This window comes from Apus apus, chromosome 18 (assembly GCF_020740795.1).
Source record: "Apus apus isolate bApuApu2 chromosome 18, bApuApu2.pri.cur, whole genome shotgun sequence".
In the NCBI taxonomy this organism is placed as follows: Eukaryota; Metazoa; Chordata; class Aves; order Apodiformes; family Apodidae; genus Apus; species Apus apus.
Genome location: NC_067299.1, coordinates 6,684,616 through 6,705,004, shown reverse-complemented (window position 1 = coordinate 6,705,004; position 20,389 = coordinate 6,684,616). Strand labels below are relative to the sequence as shown.

General features: G+C 60.2%; 1 protein-coding gene across 1 annotated transcript in view; it reads right to left on the bottom strand.

Moving 5' to 3' along the window:
• SRRM3 (serine/arginine repetitive matrix 3) overlaps nt 1-19,578 on the bottom strand; it is a 28,530-nt gene extending 8,952 nt beyond the window's left edge. The window contains 11 exon segments of the mRNA XM_051636048.1: nt 1,051-1,216; nt 1,913-2,017; nt 2,135-2,185; nt 2,913-2,948; nt 3,269-3,337; nt 3,721-3,750; nt 4,124-4,204; nt 4,315-4,452; nt 8,113-8,214; nt 11,199-11,456; nt 19,471-19,578. Of these exon segments, the coding sequence (XP_051492008.1) occupies nt 1,051-1,216; nt 1,913-2,017; nt 2,135-2,185; nt 2,913-2,948; nt 3,269-3,337; nt 3,721-3,750; nt 4,124-4,204; nt 4,315-4,452; nt 8,113-8,214; nt 11,199-11,422 (1,002 nt within the window). The 5' untranslated portion in view covers nt 11,423-11,456; nt 19,471-19,578.
• Between the last annotated feature and the right edge of the window lie 811 nt (nt 19,579-20,389).

Below are 20,389 nucleotides of genomic sequence, written 5' to 3'. Positions count from 1 at the left end.
CCTGGGTGATGCTGGGGGTGGTGGGCAAGGGGGGAGAGGGGCAAGGTGGGTGTCTGGGTGGGTGCTGGGCACCCCAACCCCTCCACACCTCAGTCAAAACCAGAGGAAAGAAGAAAGCAGAGATGTGCCCCAAAAGGTGGGCAGGGTGCTGGGTGCTGCTGGGCTGGGGATGGGGAGGGTGATGGGGGTGGGAGCATGGGGTGGGGGGCTCCTGGCCACCCCCCCCCCCCTCCATTCCCTGGGTGCCCCTGGTCCTGCAGGCCCTGGGGTGGCAATGGTGTGTCTCTGCAGCACCTTGCCCATGGGAATAGTCCCCTGGGGTGAGTGGGGAGCTGTGTGGCCCCTAATAGTGGGGTCCCCCATTAGTGAGGTTCCCCACGCACTCCCTTCACTCAACCCTACCTCCAGTCCCCCAGGAGCGACAGCAAGCTCCTTACTGGTCAAACTGGGGCTGAACCCTCTGATCCCCACTCAGTGAGGGAGCTGCCCCCCGAGGCTTCACTGGGACCTCTGGGGTGCTGAGGCAGAGCCGGGGACACCCAGCTCCAATGTCACCCACCGTGGGGACACTGAGCAGCCAGCATCAAACCCCAGCCTGGCCTAACCCCAGCCCCCAGACTGGGCACAAACTGGGTGTTGGCACCTTTGTGCTGGGCAGGGTTGGGGGCTGGCAAGGAAGGATTTTGAGCTTTACCCATTTCTGGTCAGTTTGGGCTCAAACCAGGTGGGTGCTGAGCCTGGCAGTGCCCCTGCCTTGCTGAGCCCTTGTCCCTGGGGCGTGACATCTGGAGAGCGACGTGTGGCTTTGGGGGTGGGGAGAAAGGTGACCTGCTGCCTGCCCCAATCCCAGCCCCGAGGTGATGAGCACCCAGCCAAAGGTTCAGGGGTGCTGGGTGAAAGGGGAGAGGGGGTGCAGCCCCCCCCCCCCCCCTCCCCTAGGCTGGGCGACGGGGGGAGCCGAGAGAGAGCAGAAGGATGGGGAGAGGGGTTGGTCCTGCGGAAGGGAGGAGGGGAGGGAAGCGAAGGGTGATCCAAGAAAAGCCTACGTACATCCGCGGGCTCCGGCAGCGGGGCGCTGTGGCTGTGGCGGCCGTTCTGGGCGCTGCTGCCCTTGTGCCCGTTGCGGGGCGGCGAGGCCGAGCGGCGGGGCGAGGGGGAGGACGGGCTGCGGCTGGAGCGGGCGCTGCTGCCCTTGGGGACGTCCTGCCGGCGCTTGCTGCTCGGCCGCGGCGAGAAACGGGGTGGGGTGGGAATCCGCGCGTGGGGCTTTCTCCAGTTCCAAACGGAAATCCCGTCTGGGGACCGTGGTTCTAAACCCACCCCCCCACCCCCACCCCCAGGGGTGCTGCGGGACCATTCCCATCCCTTCCATCCACCCAAGGTTCCCCCCATCATGGGGACATCTCTGCCACCCACCCCCCTGCCCTCTATCCTCAAGGTTCCCCCCATCATGGGGGCATCTCTGCCACCCACCTCCCTGTTCTCTCTTCTCAAGGTTCCCCCCACCATGAGGACATCTCTGCCACCCACCCCCCTGCCCTCTATCCTCAAGGTTCCCCCATCATGGGGACATCTCTGCCACCCACCTCCCTGTTCTCTCTTCTCAAGGGTCCTCACCATGGGGACATCTCTGCCACCCACCCCCCCTGCCCTCTATCCTCAAGGTTCCCCCCATCATGGGGACATCTCTGCCACCCACCCCCCCCCTGCCCTCTATCCTCAAGGTTCCCCCCATCATGGGGACATCTCTGCCACCCACCTCCATCCCCGAGGGTCCCCATCATAGGGACACCTCTACCACCAACCTCCCTACCATCTACCCCACAAGGGTCTCCATCGTGGAGGCTGGGGGCGGGGGGTGGAGGCTGGGGGCGGGGAGGGGGGGAAAGGGAATCCCGGGGTTGCTCCCTACCTGCCGGGGGATTTGGAGCCGCTGTCGGAGGAGGAGAGCGAGGCGCTGTGGGAGCTGCAGGAGCTGCGCCGGTGCGAGCGCCAGGCCGGGGACTCGCTGCGGGACCTGCGGAGAGGGCGGCCCCGGGGCCGGGGGGAGGCTGAGCAGCCGTTTGGGGGGACACACGGAGGGGTCACACCACCCCTCTCCCCCCCGCCCCCTCCCCGCCATCCCGGCCCTCACCTCTTGCGTTCTTTGTTTTTCTCTTTCCGTTTGTTCTTGGGGCTTCGGGACCTGCGGGAAGAACCCAAAGCTGCAGGGATGGGAGCAGGGGCAGCACCCAGAGGGGCTTCCCCAGCCCCCCCTCCCCACCAGCAGAGCCAGCCGGGCTGTGGGAGGAGTGATGGGAGTGACCTGCCTGGAGCTGGGCTCTACCAACCTTCACATGGCACTTGGGGTCACAGCTGGCTTTGGGGAGACCCTGAGGACCATGTGCCAGGTGGAAGGGGGTGGCAGTGGGAAGGGGGGACTGGTTCTTCTCGATACCCACAAGGTTCAGGCCCATTGTCACCCCCCAACCACCACCACTTGCCTTGCCCCACATTAGTTCCCTCTGAGCCCCTCTGGCCACCCAGGTGTCCTTTTCCCTGTTTTTTTCCTTCTTTCACCCTAAAATAGTGGTGTCAGCGAAGGGCACCTGCAGCACAGGACAGCAGCCAGCATTCACCCTGGACACAGCTGGCCAGTGTCACCCCTTCTCATCCGGGGGGCATTCAGGGCTATGTGGAACCCTGCAGCTGCCCAGAGTGGCCCTGTGTCACCTCCAGGGGTGGGGGATGCCCAGCAGTGCCTGGTGATGGTGTGAGGGGGACTGTCACCAGGTGAGGGATAGATGACAGGTGGTGGTAGCCACTCTGCACAGGTAGAGGGGATGGGGACAGAGGAGAAGGGTCCCCAGTGGGGGAGGCTGGCAGCCAGTGCTGGTGGCATTGGGGTGGCTGCCAGCAGCCACCACTCTCACCTGTGTCTTCTCTTCTTTCGTGACCCAGACTCAGACCTGAGGGACAAAGGGGAGGTAGATGGAGACACACTGAGCTGCCCAGCAGGGAGGGAACACCAGGCAGCCCCACAGGATGGGGCAAGGGTGTGTGGGGGCGTGGCCCTGAGATGTGCTGATGGATGGGGCAGGTGACCTCATGAAGAGCCATCAGCATCCATCCCTGTCCATGTCTCCATCCCAAGGGCCGGGGTAGCCACAAACTATCCCTGCTGTCCCCAACCACCCCTGCTGTCCCCAGCCATCCCTATCGTCCCCAGTCAGTCCTACTGTCCCCAACCAGCCCCAGTCTCCCCAGCCAGACATGGTGTCCATCCTACCTGTCACGTCTGTGTTTCTTTCCAGTCTTCTTTTTCTTTTCCTTGCGGATGGGTGAGGAGCTGTCACAGCTGGGAAGGGGGCAGGGAGGGGAAGTGGGTGCCCTTGAGCAGGGAGCAAGGGACTCCCCATCCCCGTGGCCCATGGGACCCCCATCCTGCTGTCCCCCAGCATCCACTTCCCCCCCATGGAATTTAATTCCCAAGGGGATTTGGGGTGGGAGATAGAAAGGGGCTTTGGGAAGATGGGCTCTGGCTGCCTTTGGTGCCAGAGCACCCGAATCCTGCTGTGTCCCATTGCCACCTCATGGGCTTCACAACCTCCAGTAGGAGATGTGGTGGCCAGTTCCCATCAGGATTCCAGAGGGGAACAGTGCATGGTGGAGGCCAGCTGGGTGGCCTTGCATGTTGGGTGGGGACCCCACAGCCCCCCTCCCAGCCCAGTGGGCACTCACCTGCGCTCCGAGCCAGGTTTCCTCTTTTTGCTGCCATGGGGAGGGCAGAGAAGAAAGGGACATTAGGGACAACATCCTGCCCTGCAGCCAGTGCTAACAAGGGAGGGGACCAGTGGGCAGATGGAGCCAGACCCTTCAGGGAGTCAAACCTGCCTGGTGCTGGTCCCCCCCAGTCCGTGCAGCCGGGTGTGATGGCAGTGCCTGTGCACACACACGGGGGTGTGCGTTGCACCATCAGGGCACACAGATGCGTTGCACCTCCTGAGGGTGTACATTTAGGGGTGCATTGCCCCCCACCCAAAGCTGGGGGAACTTGCCTCACTGGAGCCTGGGGAAGGGCTGAGCTGGGACAACAGCTGCCCTCTGGGGAGAGGGGACAGCACAGGGACATCTGGGGACTCACCGGCTCCGCCGGTGACCCGATTTCTTTTTCTTTTTCTTCTTGGGTGGAGGAGAAGTGGAGCTGCTCGAGCGCCTCTTCAACCTGAAGGAGAAAGCAGGCAGGGTTGGGGGAGGAAGGAGAGAAGGGACATCCCCGTGGCCTCTGTCCCCCGATGGGGACCCCGTGCACCCCAGCCCCCCCGCTGGCCAGACCTGTACTCGCGGTGGCTGCTGTCCTGGCGGTAGCACTGGGCTGAGCAGTCGCACTGCAGCAGGCAGCCCTCGCTGTACTCAGGGTAGTCCTCCTCCAGGTACTCCTCCCCGTCCTCCCCGTGGTGGTTTTCTATCACACTGCCACGGGAAGAAGGACAGGATTCATTTGGGGCTCCCCATTTCCCCGCCCCCCATCTCCCTCTGGAGCATCTTGGACAGCTCTGGGGAACGTCCCCTCTGCCACAGCATTCCTAAGGGGACCTTGGTCACATCCCTTGAGGTCTCCATGCTGCAAAGCCCAGTGGTAAAGGGGTTTTTCTGGGGGGCTTCTCAGGCTCCTGGCCCTGCACGAGTCCCCACTGGGCTGGCACAGGGACACTGTGAGGCTTGGGTCACCATCTCCCCACAGGGCAGCCCCTTGGCATTGTTGGAGGCCTTTTTGGCATTGCCTGAGTGCCAGGGCTGAGCAGGGGGCTGGGGTCAGCCAAGGAAGGTGGCAGGGCTGGATGAAGGTGAGTGGAGCTGGCAGGAGGCTCGAGGGATTCTGAAGATTATCCATCCAGCAGCAGGAGCTGCCCGGGATGATCCAGGCTTTGAGGCCAGGGCCCCAGCCTGCTGCAGGCTTGGCTGCTGGAGCTCCAGGCAGGTGATGGGCCAGGTCCCTCCCTGTTCTAGGTGAGACAGGATGTGGGGACGTTATGCCTGGAGCCATCAGGGTCTCCTATCCCTCCTGACTGACTTTGTCAGCATTAATTTTTCCCGCTGCCATGGAAACAGGAGTGAGGTTGCTATTGACTACAGGGGCTGCAGGCAGGGCTTGGCAGAGGCCTGGAAGCTGGACTGGACAGGCAGGAGGGACCCAGGAGACCCTTCCAACCCCCACCACCCGAGTCCTCCTCTGCCATCAGCATCACCAGCATCAAACCCCCACTGGGAACCTCTTGTTTGCTCTTGGGGGATGTTGGACATGTCACCCCAGGAGGGACGGTGCCATCCCAGTGCTCTGGAGGGAACCATCATGGGCTGTGCCTGGGGGGTGCCCAGCATCACCTCAGAATGACTGGGAGATGTGCCCTTGGAAACCTGACATGGGCTCCTCATCCTTCCCAGCCTGTCTAGGCTGGTGGGGAAGCACAGCCCCTGGCAGTGCCAGTCCCATGGCAGCCCAGCCAGTGTCCCTGGCTTCAGATGGCAGATCCAAGAGTGGCACGTGTTGGCATCCCTGGCCACAGGCAGTTTTTTAACCCAATTAAAAATGGTTTAGATTCAAACTCCAAGCAAGGCACCCTCCTCCTGACCACGGGTGATCACCCAAGCAGGTCTCAGGCTCCCTTCCATGCCACAGCCACAGCTCTCTGGGTCCTCTCCAAGTGACTCCTGCTTTGGCCATGCCCCAAGGGCAGGAACGGGCCTTACAACCACCCACCCAACCGTGGGAAAGAGGAGAAAAAGAGAGGAGCAAGCAGGGATAATTCCCTGCTGGTTTCTCTGCTCTGTGAGCAGGCAGAGCTCCACGCCAGAGCTGGCTGTCAGCTTCTCCCCCATGAGCTGTGCTCAACAGCTCAGGACAGGCTCCTGCTGCCCCAATTATCCCTCCCTGCCCAGCACATGATCCTGTTTTTTTTTCAATCCCACCAGCCTGTCCATGAAGCAGTTATTCCTTAGAGACTGGCTGTGCAGGCACAGAGATGGGAGCTGGGAGAGAGCAAGACAGGGACTCAGGTGGTCAAGGCTCTGCTCTGTGCCTCAGTTTTCCCTGGGGAGTCTCATAGATGATGCTGAACTTTTTTTTGCTTTGAAACAAGACCAGCTGGTTCAGACTTACAGTCCTGGCAGCCAAAGGCCAAGCTGCAAAAGTCCAGAGAGGTGCTGGAGAGACCCAGCCTGTGAGATGGTTGGCTCAGTCCTCTCCCAGCCACCACAAGGGCTGGGGCTCTTTATTTTAAATTTATTTAACTCCCTGTCCATCCTTTCCAACCAGCATGGACCTTTCACACCCAGGACATCCCCTGGCAGAGACTTCAGCAGCTCAGGTCTCTGCTGCATGAGGAACCATCTCCTTTGGACCCAGACCCCACCAACCTCCTCCTCCCTTTGCTTTGCTCTCCTCCGAGCAATCCTTGGCTTTGAGACTGCTCCTTCCAGCTCAGCACTATTATTTATAGCCCCTGGGGTAATCTTTAATGATTACCCTTCGTTTCAAAAGCAAGCCCACAGAGGTGACAGCTTGGGCCACCTGGGTAACTTCATGGCACCTTCAGCTTCCCTCTGTGCTCATTACACCACCAGCCCTAAAAAGCCTGCCAGAGAAGATGCCCTGGAGATGCCTCATGCCCCCCCCCAGGGCAAAGGCCACTTGCTAACACGTCTGGCTCAGTGCTCAGTGACCTGGGCAGCTTGGCTATCCCCACACCTTTTTCTTTTCCTCCTTGGAGGAAGACCCTGGATGCTTTGGGCTGCCCCAGAGCCAGGTGTCCCATCCTGGGTTGGGCACAAGAGCCATGTCCCTCCCTGGCTTGGAGGCTCTGCCCCCCCACAACTCCATGGCTTCCCTGCCTCCCCCTCGGCCTGATTTCCTGCCCCTAATGAAGCATTAATATTCAGTGAATCTACAGCAGCTATTCCTGTCCCCAGTGACCTGGTTTCCAGGCTGATGGATGGGGTGTGCTGGGCCAGCCAAGCCGCCTGTGCCATTAAGCATCACACAGATAAATCATCATCAAGCCAGGGTGGACCCTCAGGAGGCCAGGGACAGCCCTGTGCAGGGCAGGAGGAGAGGCACGTCCCCAGCTGGAGCTGGGCTGCTTTGGATACCCAACCTGAGCCCCCAGGGAGCCCCCAGAAGGCAGAGACCCCAGCAGGAACTCCTTGGAGAAGCTTCTTCTGTAGGGCTCCTTGGGGTCCACACCAGCCTGATGTTGTCACGAGCTCTGAGTCTGCTCAGGTGAGAAGCAGGCTTGAGCCCTGTCTGTCCAGCCTGGGTACCTTGCCTCAGAAATTATTGCTGTCATTAATGGTCATTATTGCTAACACCAGTATCTCCAGGCTTACAGAACAGCAGCCAGCCCATGGAGCCATCACCAAGCCAGCTGGGACGGGAGGACTGCTCTGCACGATGGAGTTAAGAGGAAGGAGTGAAACTGGTGCCCTCGGCTGGACAGAGGCAGAAGCTGCGATTCCAGTCCAGGGAGAGCCAAGAGAGGTGACCCAAAGAGGCAGGAGCAGGCAGAGGTGAGGCACAGCAAACCTGCAGCTTCAGCTCTGGCACTTGCTGTTGAGCCAAGCACTGAGACCTTCTGCACTTCAGTTGCATCATCTGGGACAGGAGCATTGCAGTGCTGGCCTCTGTCCAGCACCCTGAGCTCTCCAAGAGACCAGTGCAGGATTACCTCTGAGCTCTCCAGGGGCAAGACACTGCCTCAGAGAGGAAAACCCTGCCTCCAACCAACTCACCGATTAACCAACCAACAAATCAACCATCCAACCATCAGATCCACCAACCATCCAGCCCATCACCCAACCAACCAACCAATCCTCCAGCCAGCCAGCCAGCCAGCCAATCATCCATCCATCCATCCATCCATCCATCCATCCATCCATCCATCCATCCATCCATCCCCCCCTCCCTCCCTCCCTCTCTATTTACCCTCTATGTGTCCCTCCATCTATACAACCATCCTATGTCTCCCCTTCTCCATATCATTCCATCCACCCCTCCATTGATACTTGGATGTGCCTCTCTGGGATGAGAGAAGGGCAGGACACATGGATGGGCCAACTCAGAGTTGTGTCACTTACATCTGGCGCCCATGCTGGTCCTCCCTGGTGAGCACACCTTCCTTCTCCATCAGCATCTGCCGAAAGGTCCCCACTTTCTGCCTGATCTCCTCTTCAGAGTACCTGGATGGGCAAAGACAGGGGTCAGGGTTGCTGTGGCCAGAGCATGGGCTACCTGCTGAGAACCTCCATACCTTCAGGAGCCATATGGTGACAGCCATCAGGACCTCTGCTTGGTCCCTTGCCACCACTCTCCATGCCCTTTCCCCTCCTATTTGCCCCTCCCAGCAGAAGAAGGGACATCAGGAAGGGGTAAAAGAAGAGGATGTCCATGAGGTTGCCATTCCAAGTCCCTGCCAACCCTCCCATCACAGCTGGTGATGCTAAGGTTCATGCCTGGTGTCTCCATCCCATCATGAGCCTCCACTGCTTGTCCCTGTGCCCAGGCCCCGGCAGCCAAGCCAGCACTGCCCTGACGCTGACTCAGGCCTCTGCAGGGTTATTAACAAGAGACACTAATCACTTTGTCCCTGGCATAGGAGAACAGCCGCAGCAAACCACGGCACTCTGGCCGTCCCCCAGGTGTCCCCAGGGAGGGACAGGTGACAGCCCAGGGAGGTCAGTCCTGTGCTGCATCCTGGGGCTGCACAAGGGCACTCCAACATCCCCCTCCACCAAGAACATTCAAACCCAAGGATGTGACAGAGGGAACCTGCTGAGCCCTGGGCATTGTCCCTGGGGACAGGGCAGAGGGACCCCATGTCACCACCACGCTGGAGGGAAGGGACAGGCTCTGTGTGCACACTTGCCACCAGGTCCCATCAGCATCTCTGCTAACGAGCCCAGAAATCTGCATGTCACACCCAGCCTCCTGTCCCCGAGGCTGGCACCTCGCTGAGCCTGTCCTGGGGACAGCAATGTCACTTGCAGCACCCCGGGTGCCCTTGGGTGCCTTGGGTGCAGAGGGACACCCAGCAGCACCCACCCCCCTGGCGTTTCCCATGAAGGGGGATTAATATTAATGAGTTCATTTGCACTGGAAGGTTCTCATTAATTCTCCAGCCAGCCAGGACAGCTGTGCAGGAGCAGGGCACAGAGGCAGCCTGGCTGCTTCCCTCCTGCCTGGGTATGGGGAGGGGGGAGCCCTGAAAAAAGGGCAGCCCCCCCCCCAAATGGTGCTGTGCTCTGTACCCACCGTGGCAGGTTCATCCCTGGTCACCTGCCAGGCAGCAGCAGCAGCAGCAAGATGTCCAACCCAGGAGACCAGCATTTGCTGCAGTGTCTTATGAACATGACCAAAGCTCTCAGAGAGGGGACACGAGGCCAAACAGGAGGTGACAGATGGGCCACCAGGGCTGGGTCGTTAGCAAGCCTGCAGGGGGCAAGGCCAAGGTGAGGGACCCCCCCCCCTGCACCCTGTGATGGAGGCAGAGGCATCCTGCCAGCCCCTTCCCTCCTGCACCTCCCGGCCCTGCTTCGAACCCCCTCACAGGGATTTCAGTTTCACGTGTAACACATAAAACTGGGTTTGGGAGAGAAAGAAAAATTGCTGACACTTCTTTTCCGGACAAGAAATCCAGCCTGCAGGCAGGGAATGCCAGCCCAGGCAGCCCGGGGCCGGCAGCAGCAGCCGGATACAGCACGGGCAGGAGGAGCCATCCGTGTTTAAGGAAATAAGGAAACGCTTCAATCCCCCCCAAAAACCTCCTCTGCTGTCACCCCCACCACCCCGGGGCCCTGCCCTGAGCGGTCACTCCCCCGAGGCCACGGCCAAGATGCAGCCCCCAGCCCAGAGAGAACCCTCAGGGGTGCAAAGCACTTCCCGTGCACCCCCCCCCCTGAAGAGCCCTGTGCCAGGGGAGGAGCCGGGGGGGGAGGATTAACCAGGTTGACCAAGATTATGACTGTAATTATATTATCATGTCGGCCTATCACCCTCATCACCAGTATTAATGGCCTTAATAAGAGCAGAGGCAATTACAGCAGTAAGAACAATGCTGACTGCACTCCTGCTATTACCCATGGCAGGAATGGTACTACCAGTAGTAAGATCCCTAGTAGGGCACGGGAACCCAGGCAGGAAGTTCTGGGCTCCCCAGGGCTCCAGGTCAACCTTATTTATTTCCATAACGACAAATTAGGCACAATCATTATTTCAGTCTGTGTGAGACAATTTAATTCTAGGTCACACTTGGGCTCTTAATGAGAGCCTTGGAGGAGCCTTCCCTCCATCCCTTTTCCCTCTCCCAGTCCCCATCTACCCACACGTGCCAATGGATTTGGTCCATCCCTGTCAGGGGGATTGGGCTGTGAGGGCTCAGGAGCTGTGGGGTGGCTTGGCCATGGGGATGGGGGTCCAGCCCCTCCTGCCCACCCCACAGGGATGCTTTCCAGCTCCTCAGGTTTTCCCCCAGGTTTTCCTTTCCTGGGGTAGAGCAAGAGCTGGGGAACATCTCGTGGTGCCTGGTCAGGGGCACAGCAGGACAAGGGGGATCCTCTCACCACAAAACTTGGGGGACAGAAGCAAGGCAGGACAAACTGAAGCACCAAACCAACCCCAACTCTGCTTCATCTGCTCACCACAAGAGACAGAGAAGAACCTTCTCCCATCCCAGGCATGCAGGGCACAGGCTGGGGGGCACTGATAGCGTGTGTGACCATGAGCATCTCCCTCCTCCTGCCTGCCTCAGCTTTCCCACCACAATGAGCTGGGATCCCAGATTTCCAAGCAGAGGGGCTGGAACAAGTGTGGACATGCTCCTAGGTCTGCACTTCTTGGAGGCATTTAGCTTCACAAACCAACCCATCAGTCCACCCCAAAGCTGTCTGATTCATCCCAAAGTGGATTTACTTCAACTGGGGACATCTGTCACATCAAGGTGTATTTTTAGAGAGGAATCACAGAATCACAGAATGGTTTGAGTTGGAAGGGACCTTAAAGATCATCTAGTGATCTTCAAGGGCAGGGACACCTTCCACTAGACCAGGTAGCTCAAAGCCCCATCCAGCCCAGCCTTGAAAATGGAAAAAAGAGGGAGAACAAGGTGCATATGGGTCAAGAGGGTCCCAAGCCACCTCCAGCCCAGCCCCAATCCCCCACCACTCACCCCTGCTCCTCCATCATCTCCTGCAGCTCCATGCATTTCAGCTCCACCCGCCGCTTGCGCTCATGGTCCAGGATTTCCCGGTGAGCCTTCTTCACCAGGCTGGGCTCCACCACCCTCCCCTCCTCCTCCCCCTTGTGCCATGTCCCCGAGGCACTGGGTTGGGAGAAGCCATTGGAGGCTTCCTGGGGTGAAGGCACATCAGCCCCGTTGTTGTAGAGAGCCATGATGGGTGGTTGACCTTGCTGCCACCAGCAGCACCTGGGGGGGAGAGAAAGAACAAGGGTCAGTCCCTGCCTTGGGTTCCCTCTCCCCAGTGACAGTGAGGGGACCCAGTCAGGACATGAAGACAAAATTCATCTCAAAAGAGGAGCAGGCACATATCTTGGTGGGGAGAGCAACCAAAAGAGCTGGGTCTTCTGCCAGATCCTTTCCTGCCCCTTGCCTTGGTTTCCCCACCTACAAAGCAAGGCTTGGGGCTGTTCCCGTGGCCATGCTGGGAGGGAAGATGCTCCACACCAGCCTCATACCAGGGAAAACCCGGCAAAGTGTGGGTCTGTGGCACTCGGAGCTGTACAGTAGCAGGGGGATGGGCAGGCAGGGGTCCCCCAGTGCCCCACAGACCCCACTGCCAGCCAGTATGGGTGTGGAACAAGGACAGGCATCCATCCTCACAGCCCTTTGGGGACACCCTAGGCACTGTCCCCACCCAGCAAGAGGATGGGCTCAAAGACCTTCGATACCTCCTTGCATCCCCTTGCTGCACTGGAAGGTGAGGATGCAGCTGGGGGACATCCTGATCTCTGGCCCAGTCAGAAAACCCTTCTGGCACTGATCTGGCACCTTCTGGCAATGGCCCAGGGCCCTCCAGCACTGGCCTGGTACCGGCTGCAAGGGGAGGCAAAGGCTCCCCACTGCCTGCTTCCCACCTTCCTTCTCCCTGCTCTTCCACCTTCTCATGTCTCTGCCTCCTTCCTCCACCACCACAGTCAACATGTCCTCACTTGGCTCCAAAAATAACCCCTTGGCAGAGGACAGCTGCTCCTGAGCAGAGCTGCTGATGCTCCCTCAGCCTGGGGAAGGAGATGTTCCCAAATCTCCTGGATCAACCAGACAGACACAACCCCAGTCTCAGCCACCTCAGACCACCAGAACACAGCTGACCTGTTCCTTGGTCTCCCTGTCCTGTGATACCCCTGCCCAAAGCACCAGCCCTCTTCCCAGCTCCCACTGGAGATCCATAGGGTTCACCTGCAGCTCCCACAAATGCTTCTCCTGCCAAGGAGTCCTACACAAAAAGGAACAATGAGAAGGGAAGGCAGAGCATCCTCCCTCACTCCCCAGGCTTGCTTTGGGCTTGGAGACACAGCTTTTCTCAGCAGACACTTTCCCAGGATGTTTCCATGCCAGGCATCCTGCCTTTTCCAAGGAGGGATAGTGCCTGCACACTGGGATTCAGGAGCTCTGGCAGGGAGCAGCCATCCCTACACAAGAAGCAGCTGCTCGTGACGTCCAGGGATGTCCCACACGGCCCCAGACACTGGCCTGGAAAAGGAGGGATCGATTCCTCTGCATCACAGGAATGAAGGCAGGACAGACAGACCACAGCCTGACCCACACCATTGGGAGCCCAGGCACAGCCCACCTCTCCCACCGTGCCATTCCCGGCAGCTCAGAGCTCTCCGTGGCCGGACAGAGCTGGGATGGGAACACAGATCACCCACCAGAGGCCCCGAGGACATTTCTCCCCTGTTGGAGGAGGGAAAAGCCCTCGGAGCCCTCCTCGGGGGGCCCAGCCTGGTGCGAAGGCACCTCCCACCCCGCGGCATTCCCAAGGGCCACCCCCGGCATTCCCGCTGCCACCGCCAGCCCCACACACTCATTTATCTCCTGACGAGCCTGCCCGGGAGGCCGGCAGCTGATTGCTTAATTACACGGCTTTTTTTTGCTTTTTTTTGGTCCCTTTTTCCCCCCCATTATTACCACGGAGAGAGGAGCCGGCAGCTTTAATTTCCACAGAGGCAGGGAGGAGCAGGCAGGGGGAGATGCTGCTGCTGGATGCTTGGACCTGTTAGAGCAACGGGAGGGTCCCTGCATCCCCCCTTGCCTCAGCACCCACATTTTGGGCCCTGGGACACTCCCTGTGTGTATGGGGGGGGGGGGGGGGGGCAGCCCTGAACCCAGGCCCCCCAGTAGTGTCCCAGGGTGAGAGACAGGAGAGATGCTCCTCATCTTCTTCCTCCCATCAGGGCACGAAGCCAAAACATGGGAAGGAAATTTGGGAATGGGGGAAACTGCCCAGTGGGAAAGCTTCACCCACAGAGGAGCTCAGGGAAGGAGAGGATCTTTCCCCCAGGAGTCTTTGCTAGCTTTTTCCCAATGGGAATTACTTTTAGCTTGAGTCTGGCAGAGGGAAAATTCATTGCTGTGAAACCTGGAGAGCAGGTGGGATACACAGCCAAGGGAACCTGGGAGAGGTGTTGGCAGCTGGATGGGCACCTGCAGGAACAGGCTGCATGGTGGGTGGGGGAGACACAGGGATCTTGCCAGGAAATGGTCCCTGTCTCCATTAAAAAGATGTGGTTGGACATAATCCCCCTTGCAGGCAGGTGGAGAGGGCCTGGGGATGGAGACTCTGCTGTGTCCCTTTGTGCCTCAGCATCAGCCACCACGAGGCTGACACCAGCCACCCTGCCTCAGCCATGGCCTGGGCAGGGAAACAACGGAGGAGGAAAGAAAACCCTGCAAACCTTCTCCAGCCATGAAGAGCCAGTCCTACATCTCTGGGGACAAGGAACAGGGGCAGAAGGAGTTCCTGTCTCCCAGGCTGGGTCTGCACCCTCCCTGTCCCCAAAAGAGACCCCCAGTGATGTCCTGCATAGGGGCAGTCCTGCAGCAGTAGAGAACAACTCAGGGACATGGGGTGGCCATCACCACCACAAGCTCCATCCCTTGGCCACCACATGGGGACCACCCAGCTCTGCCAACTGGCCCCAGCACCAAACCCACAGTGAGGGCAGAGCAGCCCTGCCCAAACGGCAGCGACCTCCTGCCAGGATCAGCCCTGCCCCCAGTAATGAAGATGATGGTTAAATATTTCATTATCTGCAGTAATTACCCACAAATCATCAAGCACTGGGACAGGGAAAGAAGGGGTCTTGGGGTGGGTGCTGCACTGTGTCCCCACAGGCTCCTAAAGGCTGTAGGATGTGGCCAGGGACAGTTTCTGGCATTTGTCCCCACTGCCCAATCCCCTCAGTGTCACCCAAGAGGGCTCAGACCCTCCCCAGCCCTGTGGGATGGAGCTCCTGGGGAAACTCCCCAGCAAATCCCTCCCTTTCCATTTTGCCAAGCTGTTCACCCACGTTTTGGGATCCCATTCTTCCCCATTGGTGCTCCACATGCCATCCTGGGGCTCTCAGAGCAGGAGGTCAAAATGGCTTCTCCACTCACAGGCACTTTCTGCTGCCTGGATTAGAGCTCTTGGAAATGTTCTGAGCTGCCCCACCCTCATCCCCAATCTTCAGTCTCACCCCCGTCCTCCCCCATCTTCCATCTTCCCACAACCTCCATCTTCTCTCCTTATCCTCCAGCTCCATCCTCCACATCCATTCCCATCCTTCTTCTCATTCCCATCTTCATCCCCCTCCTCTACCTTCAGCCTCCATCACCATTCCCATTCTCCACCCTCATTCCCACCATCCATCTCCGTGCTGATCCTCATTGTCCACCTCCATGCTTCATCTCCACCTCCACCCCCATTCTGCATCTCCATTCCCATCCTTCTCATTCCCATCCCTATCTCCAGCCTCCACTGTCATCCCCATTGTCTTGATCTTCATCCCCATTGTCAGTCTTCACCTTCATCCCCATCCCTTACCCCAAGCAGAGGGGCCAGCACAGAATTCCAGGTCTCTCCCTCCCCAGCTGTGCCAAACCACACTCAGGATGCAGAGGACTCGACCACCAGTGCTGGCAGCCAGGACAGACAGGACAGATAGGACAGACTCCCCGTGTTGGCCCCTGCCTCAGAGCCAGGACAGACCCCACCAGACCAGAGTCCAGGGACCAGCCCCACCATCCCACCAGCTTTTGGGGTGGCTTTGGACAGAGCTCCCTCCCCCGGGTGCCTGGCAGGGTGGCCTTGGGACGTGGTTCAACCTCGTGTCACAACCTGGGGCTGGTTCAGGAGCTCCAGCCCAAAGGAAAAGAAGAAAACAAAGAAAACAAACAATAAACCCCCCAATCATTTCCCCAAACTACTTTTGCCCTTTCCCGGCCCAGAAACAACCCCCCCCCCTCCTCCCCTGCTGACTCTTCCCAATCCCTCCACGGGCTCGGGGCTGTGCCAGAGGCAGCTGCTGCCCCTGGATCTGCCCACTGCGCCCTAATGCGGATCAAGCCGCATTCCCGGCGGGAATGAGAACGGCAGAGGGGGGCTGGCAGTGCCTGGATGCTCTCCCGGCATCTCCCCCTCGGCTGGGAGAGGCGGCAGCAGCGCCGGGCCATCCTCCCCATCCTCCTCCTCCTCCTCCCGCCTGGGTGTTAATTAAAGCCGCCTCCGGCCGGTGCTCAATTAATTCTTGGCCACATCCAGCTGCACCAGCCAAGGTGACGGCTGCACGTCGGGGATGCGGGAGGAGATCCCGGGATGGCGGCTCCCTGGGCCATTCGTGTGCTGAGTGTGCCAGGACTCAGTCCTAACAAGCAGGGGACAACCCAGCCCTGGGAGACCCACCGGGGAGGGGGAGAGGGGTGACTCCCGGGGGGTCACCAGCACCTACCGAAATCATAATCCTGTCCCCAAAGGGCTGACAGCCCCGTCCCCTGCCCAGGGGACACCTGGGAGAGGGGCTTTTTTTTGGGGGGGGGAACCCATAAGACAAAATCATCAGAACATCCCGGGAAGGCAGCTGAGCTCTTCCAAACCCCTGGCCAGGACGACGAGAAGGAACCATCCCGGGTTGGTGTCATGAATTGGACCAACCTTCTCCGGAGCTGCCTTTAACCAACCCCCGGGTGCCAAAAACCATGAGTCAGACCTTTGAGAACGAGCAGGGAAAAAAAAGGCAGAATTGGCTTTAAAAGTGCAACCAGTCTGGGGCTCGTTAGCTCTGCCTCCCAGCCCGAAGCCAGCAGGGCTCCTGCCCTCAGGAAGGGGCTGGTTACACCCAGCCCGGCCCTTTCATCTGTATTATCCCTCTGCCAAGCCTGGAGCATCCTTTGCTTTAGCTTTAGCTGCCCGACCCAAATTCGATGTTTTACAGACTTTCAAGTAATTAATAAAGAAGAGATGGATGCTGAGGGTCGGGGGTGGGGGGGGGGGGGGTGAGCTGGGCCACTGCTGCTTGTGCAGACCTAAATCTGCGTGCATATATATATATATATATTCTTTTTTAAAATAGATGAGGCTGGTGGAGAAGCTAAACAGTTGCTAAGCAACCAGGCTCCTTCCCAGCTTGGGGATGTAGGGATGGGGGAGCTGGGGGGGACACACTGGTGTGTGTGTGTGTCCTGCCAGATGGGCACAGCACAGTGGGGATCCATCAGCTCCCCAGAGAAATGCTCTGGATTGAAGGTGAGGAGCTGGGCTTGGCTGAAATGCCACAGCTGAAGCCCCCACCCCACCCCCCCAACCCCCAGCCTGACCCCCTGGGGGTGGTGGGGGTAGCCAAGCAAGCCCCTGCTCCCAGCTGGAGAAGAGCTGATAGGAAGGGAGGGGGGGGGGGTCACACCACGATGGGGACAAACCCCAGGGGACCCCTGCAGTGATCCCATTCCTGAGCCAGGGATGAGGGAAAGAAGGAGGAACACACCCAAATTATGGCATCAACCCTCCCCCACACACTGAGTAGCTAGGGAGCAGGTCCAGGTGATGGGAGCCCCTGTGGGACCCCCCCCAGCCTCACACCCCCCAGCCATGCTCTCCCCAAGTCTTTGGGGCCACCAACAGCTGCTTGCTGGTAGCCAAGGGGCCCATAAGCAGCCTCAGCAGGTAGGACTTGGGTACTCACTGTCCTGCCAGACCTTCACCAGCCCAAAGGTGCCTAAATTAGGGGTGAGGGTGGAGGGAGGGGGGCTAGAGGGGTGGGGGCAGCCACCCCCCAACCAGGTTTTGCATCCTTGGGGCCATTTGCTTGGCTGGGAAAGGAAAGGAGTTAGGGGGAGGGACAGGTAGGTCCCCCGACCCAGCACCATGTCTGGGGGGGTGGGGGGGAAGGATAATAATAACAATAAAAGCAATTTTAGGGCAGACAGAAGAGCAGGAGGGATGATTGTCACAGCAGGGTCACCTTCCCCGACAGGGACACCATCCTGGAGAATGATCCCCGAGGCTGAGCACTGCAGGTTCGGGGGGGCAGGGGGCGGGGAGGGGGGTCACGGCCGGTGCAGGGGGACCGTCCAGCCGGGGATTCCCCCCCCTCCCCGTCACCTCCCCCCCCCTCCCCTCACCGGCTGGGCGGTTGTGTAACGGGAGGAGCTATTCCGGGGTTTGAGCACATTATATAAGCCACGGGCCACCTGGCCGGGAAAAACGGGAGCTGGGAGACTGGGAGAAGGAGGAAGAAGGGATTTTGGGATGAAGTACTCCCCCCCTCCCACCCTAGCTGGAAGACCTTCAGTAGCTGGGGGGATCTGCACACCACAGGCAGCCCCTGTCCAGAGATGTGGGGTGGGCACTCCCTGCTCCCCCATCCTGCAACCCCCAGGAACTGCTGCCACACATTCACCCGCAGCCAAAACCAGCCCCCAGGGCAAGAAATCCTTTTCCTAGAGGGAGAAACACCATTTCCTTGGCACGAGGGACAAATCCAGAACCCTGCGTCCCTCTGCCTGCCAGGCACAGCCCCCACCCCTCACCACCAAGGACTGAAGGCTCCCCCAAAAACTGCCCCAAGGAAAAGCCCTCATTTCTCCCTACATGTGTTGCCAGGATGAGTCCCTGGAGAGGGGGAAGCAAGGGGACACAGGGGGAGACAAGTGGGATTTGGAGGTTGCATCACATCAGAAGGACAGAGAGAGGGTGTTACGTGTTGGGACACAAGCACCACATGCACCTGTCCCCAAACCCCCCCTGTAGGGGTGTCCCTGTGCTCCTGCCAAAGAAAAACCCATATGCCAGGTGAGGGAGATCAGCTGGGCCACAAGCTCCTGCACCCTATGGGATGGTTCTCAGCACATGCCATCGACCCAAGACACCCCCAAACGCTGCCAGCCCCCGAGTGACCCCCCTGCAGCTGCAGGAGCACAGGCAAGTCAAGAAACACCCGCAGTCCAAAAATCTCTGCTCTGGAGGGGACAAATGAACCTGTGTCCCATGAAATTCACCCCGTCCTCCCAGCCATGCCTGACTCCTTGCCACCAGCCCCCCCGCATGGCACAGCCCGGCATTCCCTGGGGGAAAACCTCCCAAACCTGGGAAGGAGAATCACAAAACACTCCTGAGAGACAAGCTCGGGCTCCCCTGGCTGTCAAACCTTGTCCCTCTCCTTCCCCTGCCCAACAGCCGCAGGGTTTGAGGTCTCACCAGCCACACCAGGAGCCACAGGGCACCCTCCCCAGCCTGGCCTGGGGGACTGTACAGAGAGAGAGGGGCTTCAGGTCCATCAGCTTGGCCTCATCTCCCACCCGTGCCCCACGAGGCACCAGCATCCACTGGGAACTCAGTGCTGCCCTGTCCTTGCCAGCCCCGATGATGGGAGCCAAAAACCCACTGCTGGGGGGGTCACTTGCTGCCCCGGTCCCAGACTGTCCCCCCACAGAACCGGCGACAGGGACATGGGGAGCCCCCCAGCCAGGCTCCCTGCACCCGACACACCCCCATCCCTGCAGGAACCCCTTGAACCCCCAAAACCACCTCCTCTCCAGGCTCCTCACCCCATCTTCGCCCCCCCCCCACCCCCGGAAGCATCAGAACCTAAGGAGACCTTTACCACCCCCCTCCCTGGGGGGTCCCCAGCCCTCCCAGCACCCAGCTCACCCTTTGGGGACCCCAATTCCCAGCCCCCTAAGAAGCAGCACACACACCCCCCCACCCCACCCCCCCCCCATCATGACCACCCCTTTCAGGTCCTCTATCCCCTTACCCCCAGAAAGCAGCACAGCCCCCCCACCCCTGTGACCCCCCCCCCCTCCCCGGGGTCCCCCATCCCCTCTCCCCCCCCCTCCACCCCCACCCGGTACCGACCCAACCCGCCAGGCCCGGGCCCGGCCGCGCCTCGCTTACACCTCGCCCAGCCGGGCCCAACCCGCAGCTACCACTTCCAACCTCTACCTGCACTTTCCCAGCTGAGGCCCGGCCCCTCTCAACCCGGTTGGGTCCCGTCGGGCCCGGTTCCCGGCCCGGTTCTGGTCCCGGTTCCCGGCTCCCGGCGCTGGGGCGGCCCCTCCTGAAGTGCTGGACAGCTCCGCGACACCGAGCCGCGCGCCGCCACAGCGCGCCGCCGCCGCCGCCGCACAGCGCCCCCTGGCGGCCGGAGGACGCCGCGGCACCCCCCGCGATGCTCCCGAACCCCCCGATCCCTACACCCTGGGGGGGGGGGGGGCGGCTTGGGAAGGGAATTTCAGCTGGGATGCAAGTAGGGGGGAAGCTTCTGAGGGCAGCCCAGGCTGGAGAGAGATGCCCGGGGGGGATGTCGCGGCGGCGAGCGGCAGCTGGGAGGTGATGATGCTGAAGGGAGGACCTGAGCAGCCACAGAGCCAGCTCCAGAGCCAGCTCCACAGAGTCAGCTCCACAGAGCCAGCTCCCGCAGCGCTGCCAGCCCGAAAGCAGCCCCAGCTGCTGGCCCCAACCTCCCCTTCCATCCCCCTGCACAAGGGACCGGGGGGGGGTCCCCGCGGGGGACGGTGGCAGGAGGCCACGGGGAGGGGTCCTGACAGGGTGGGAGGGCGTGAGCATCCGCTTATCCGTGAGAATTAAAGACATTCGGGGCTCTTTCCTACCGGCTGCTCTGCAAAACCCACAGGAGGAGAGGAACCTGAAGACATGGAGACTTTCTAGGCAGCGGGTCCAGCCCAGCACCGGGCACAGACCACCTGCAGCCCCCCATGAGGTGCAAGGCGTCCGTGTCCTCCCGTGGCAGGGCTCACACACACACGTGTGCACACACACAAGCAGGTGTGCACACACACACACACACACACAGACCCCCTGCTCTGCTCCCTCCCAGCTCTAGAACAGCCTATCCCAGCTC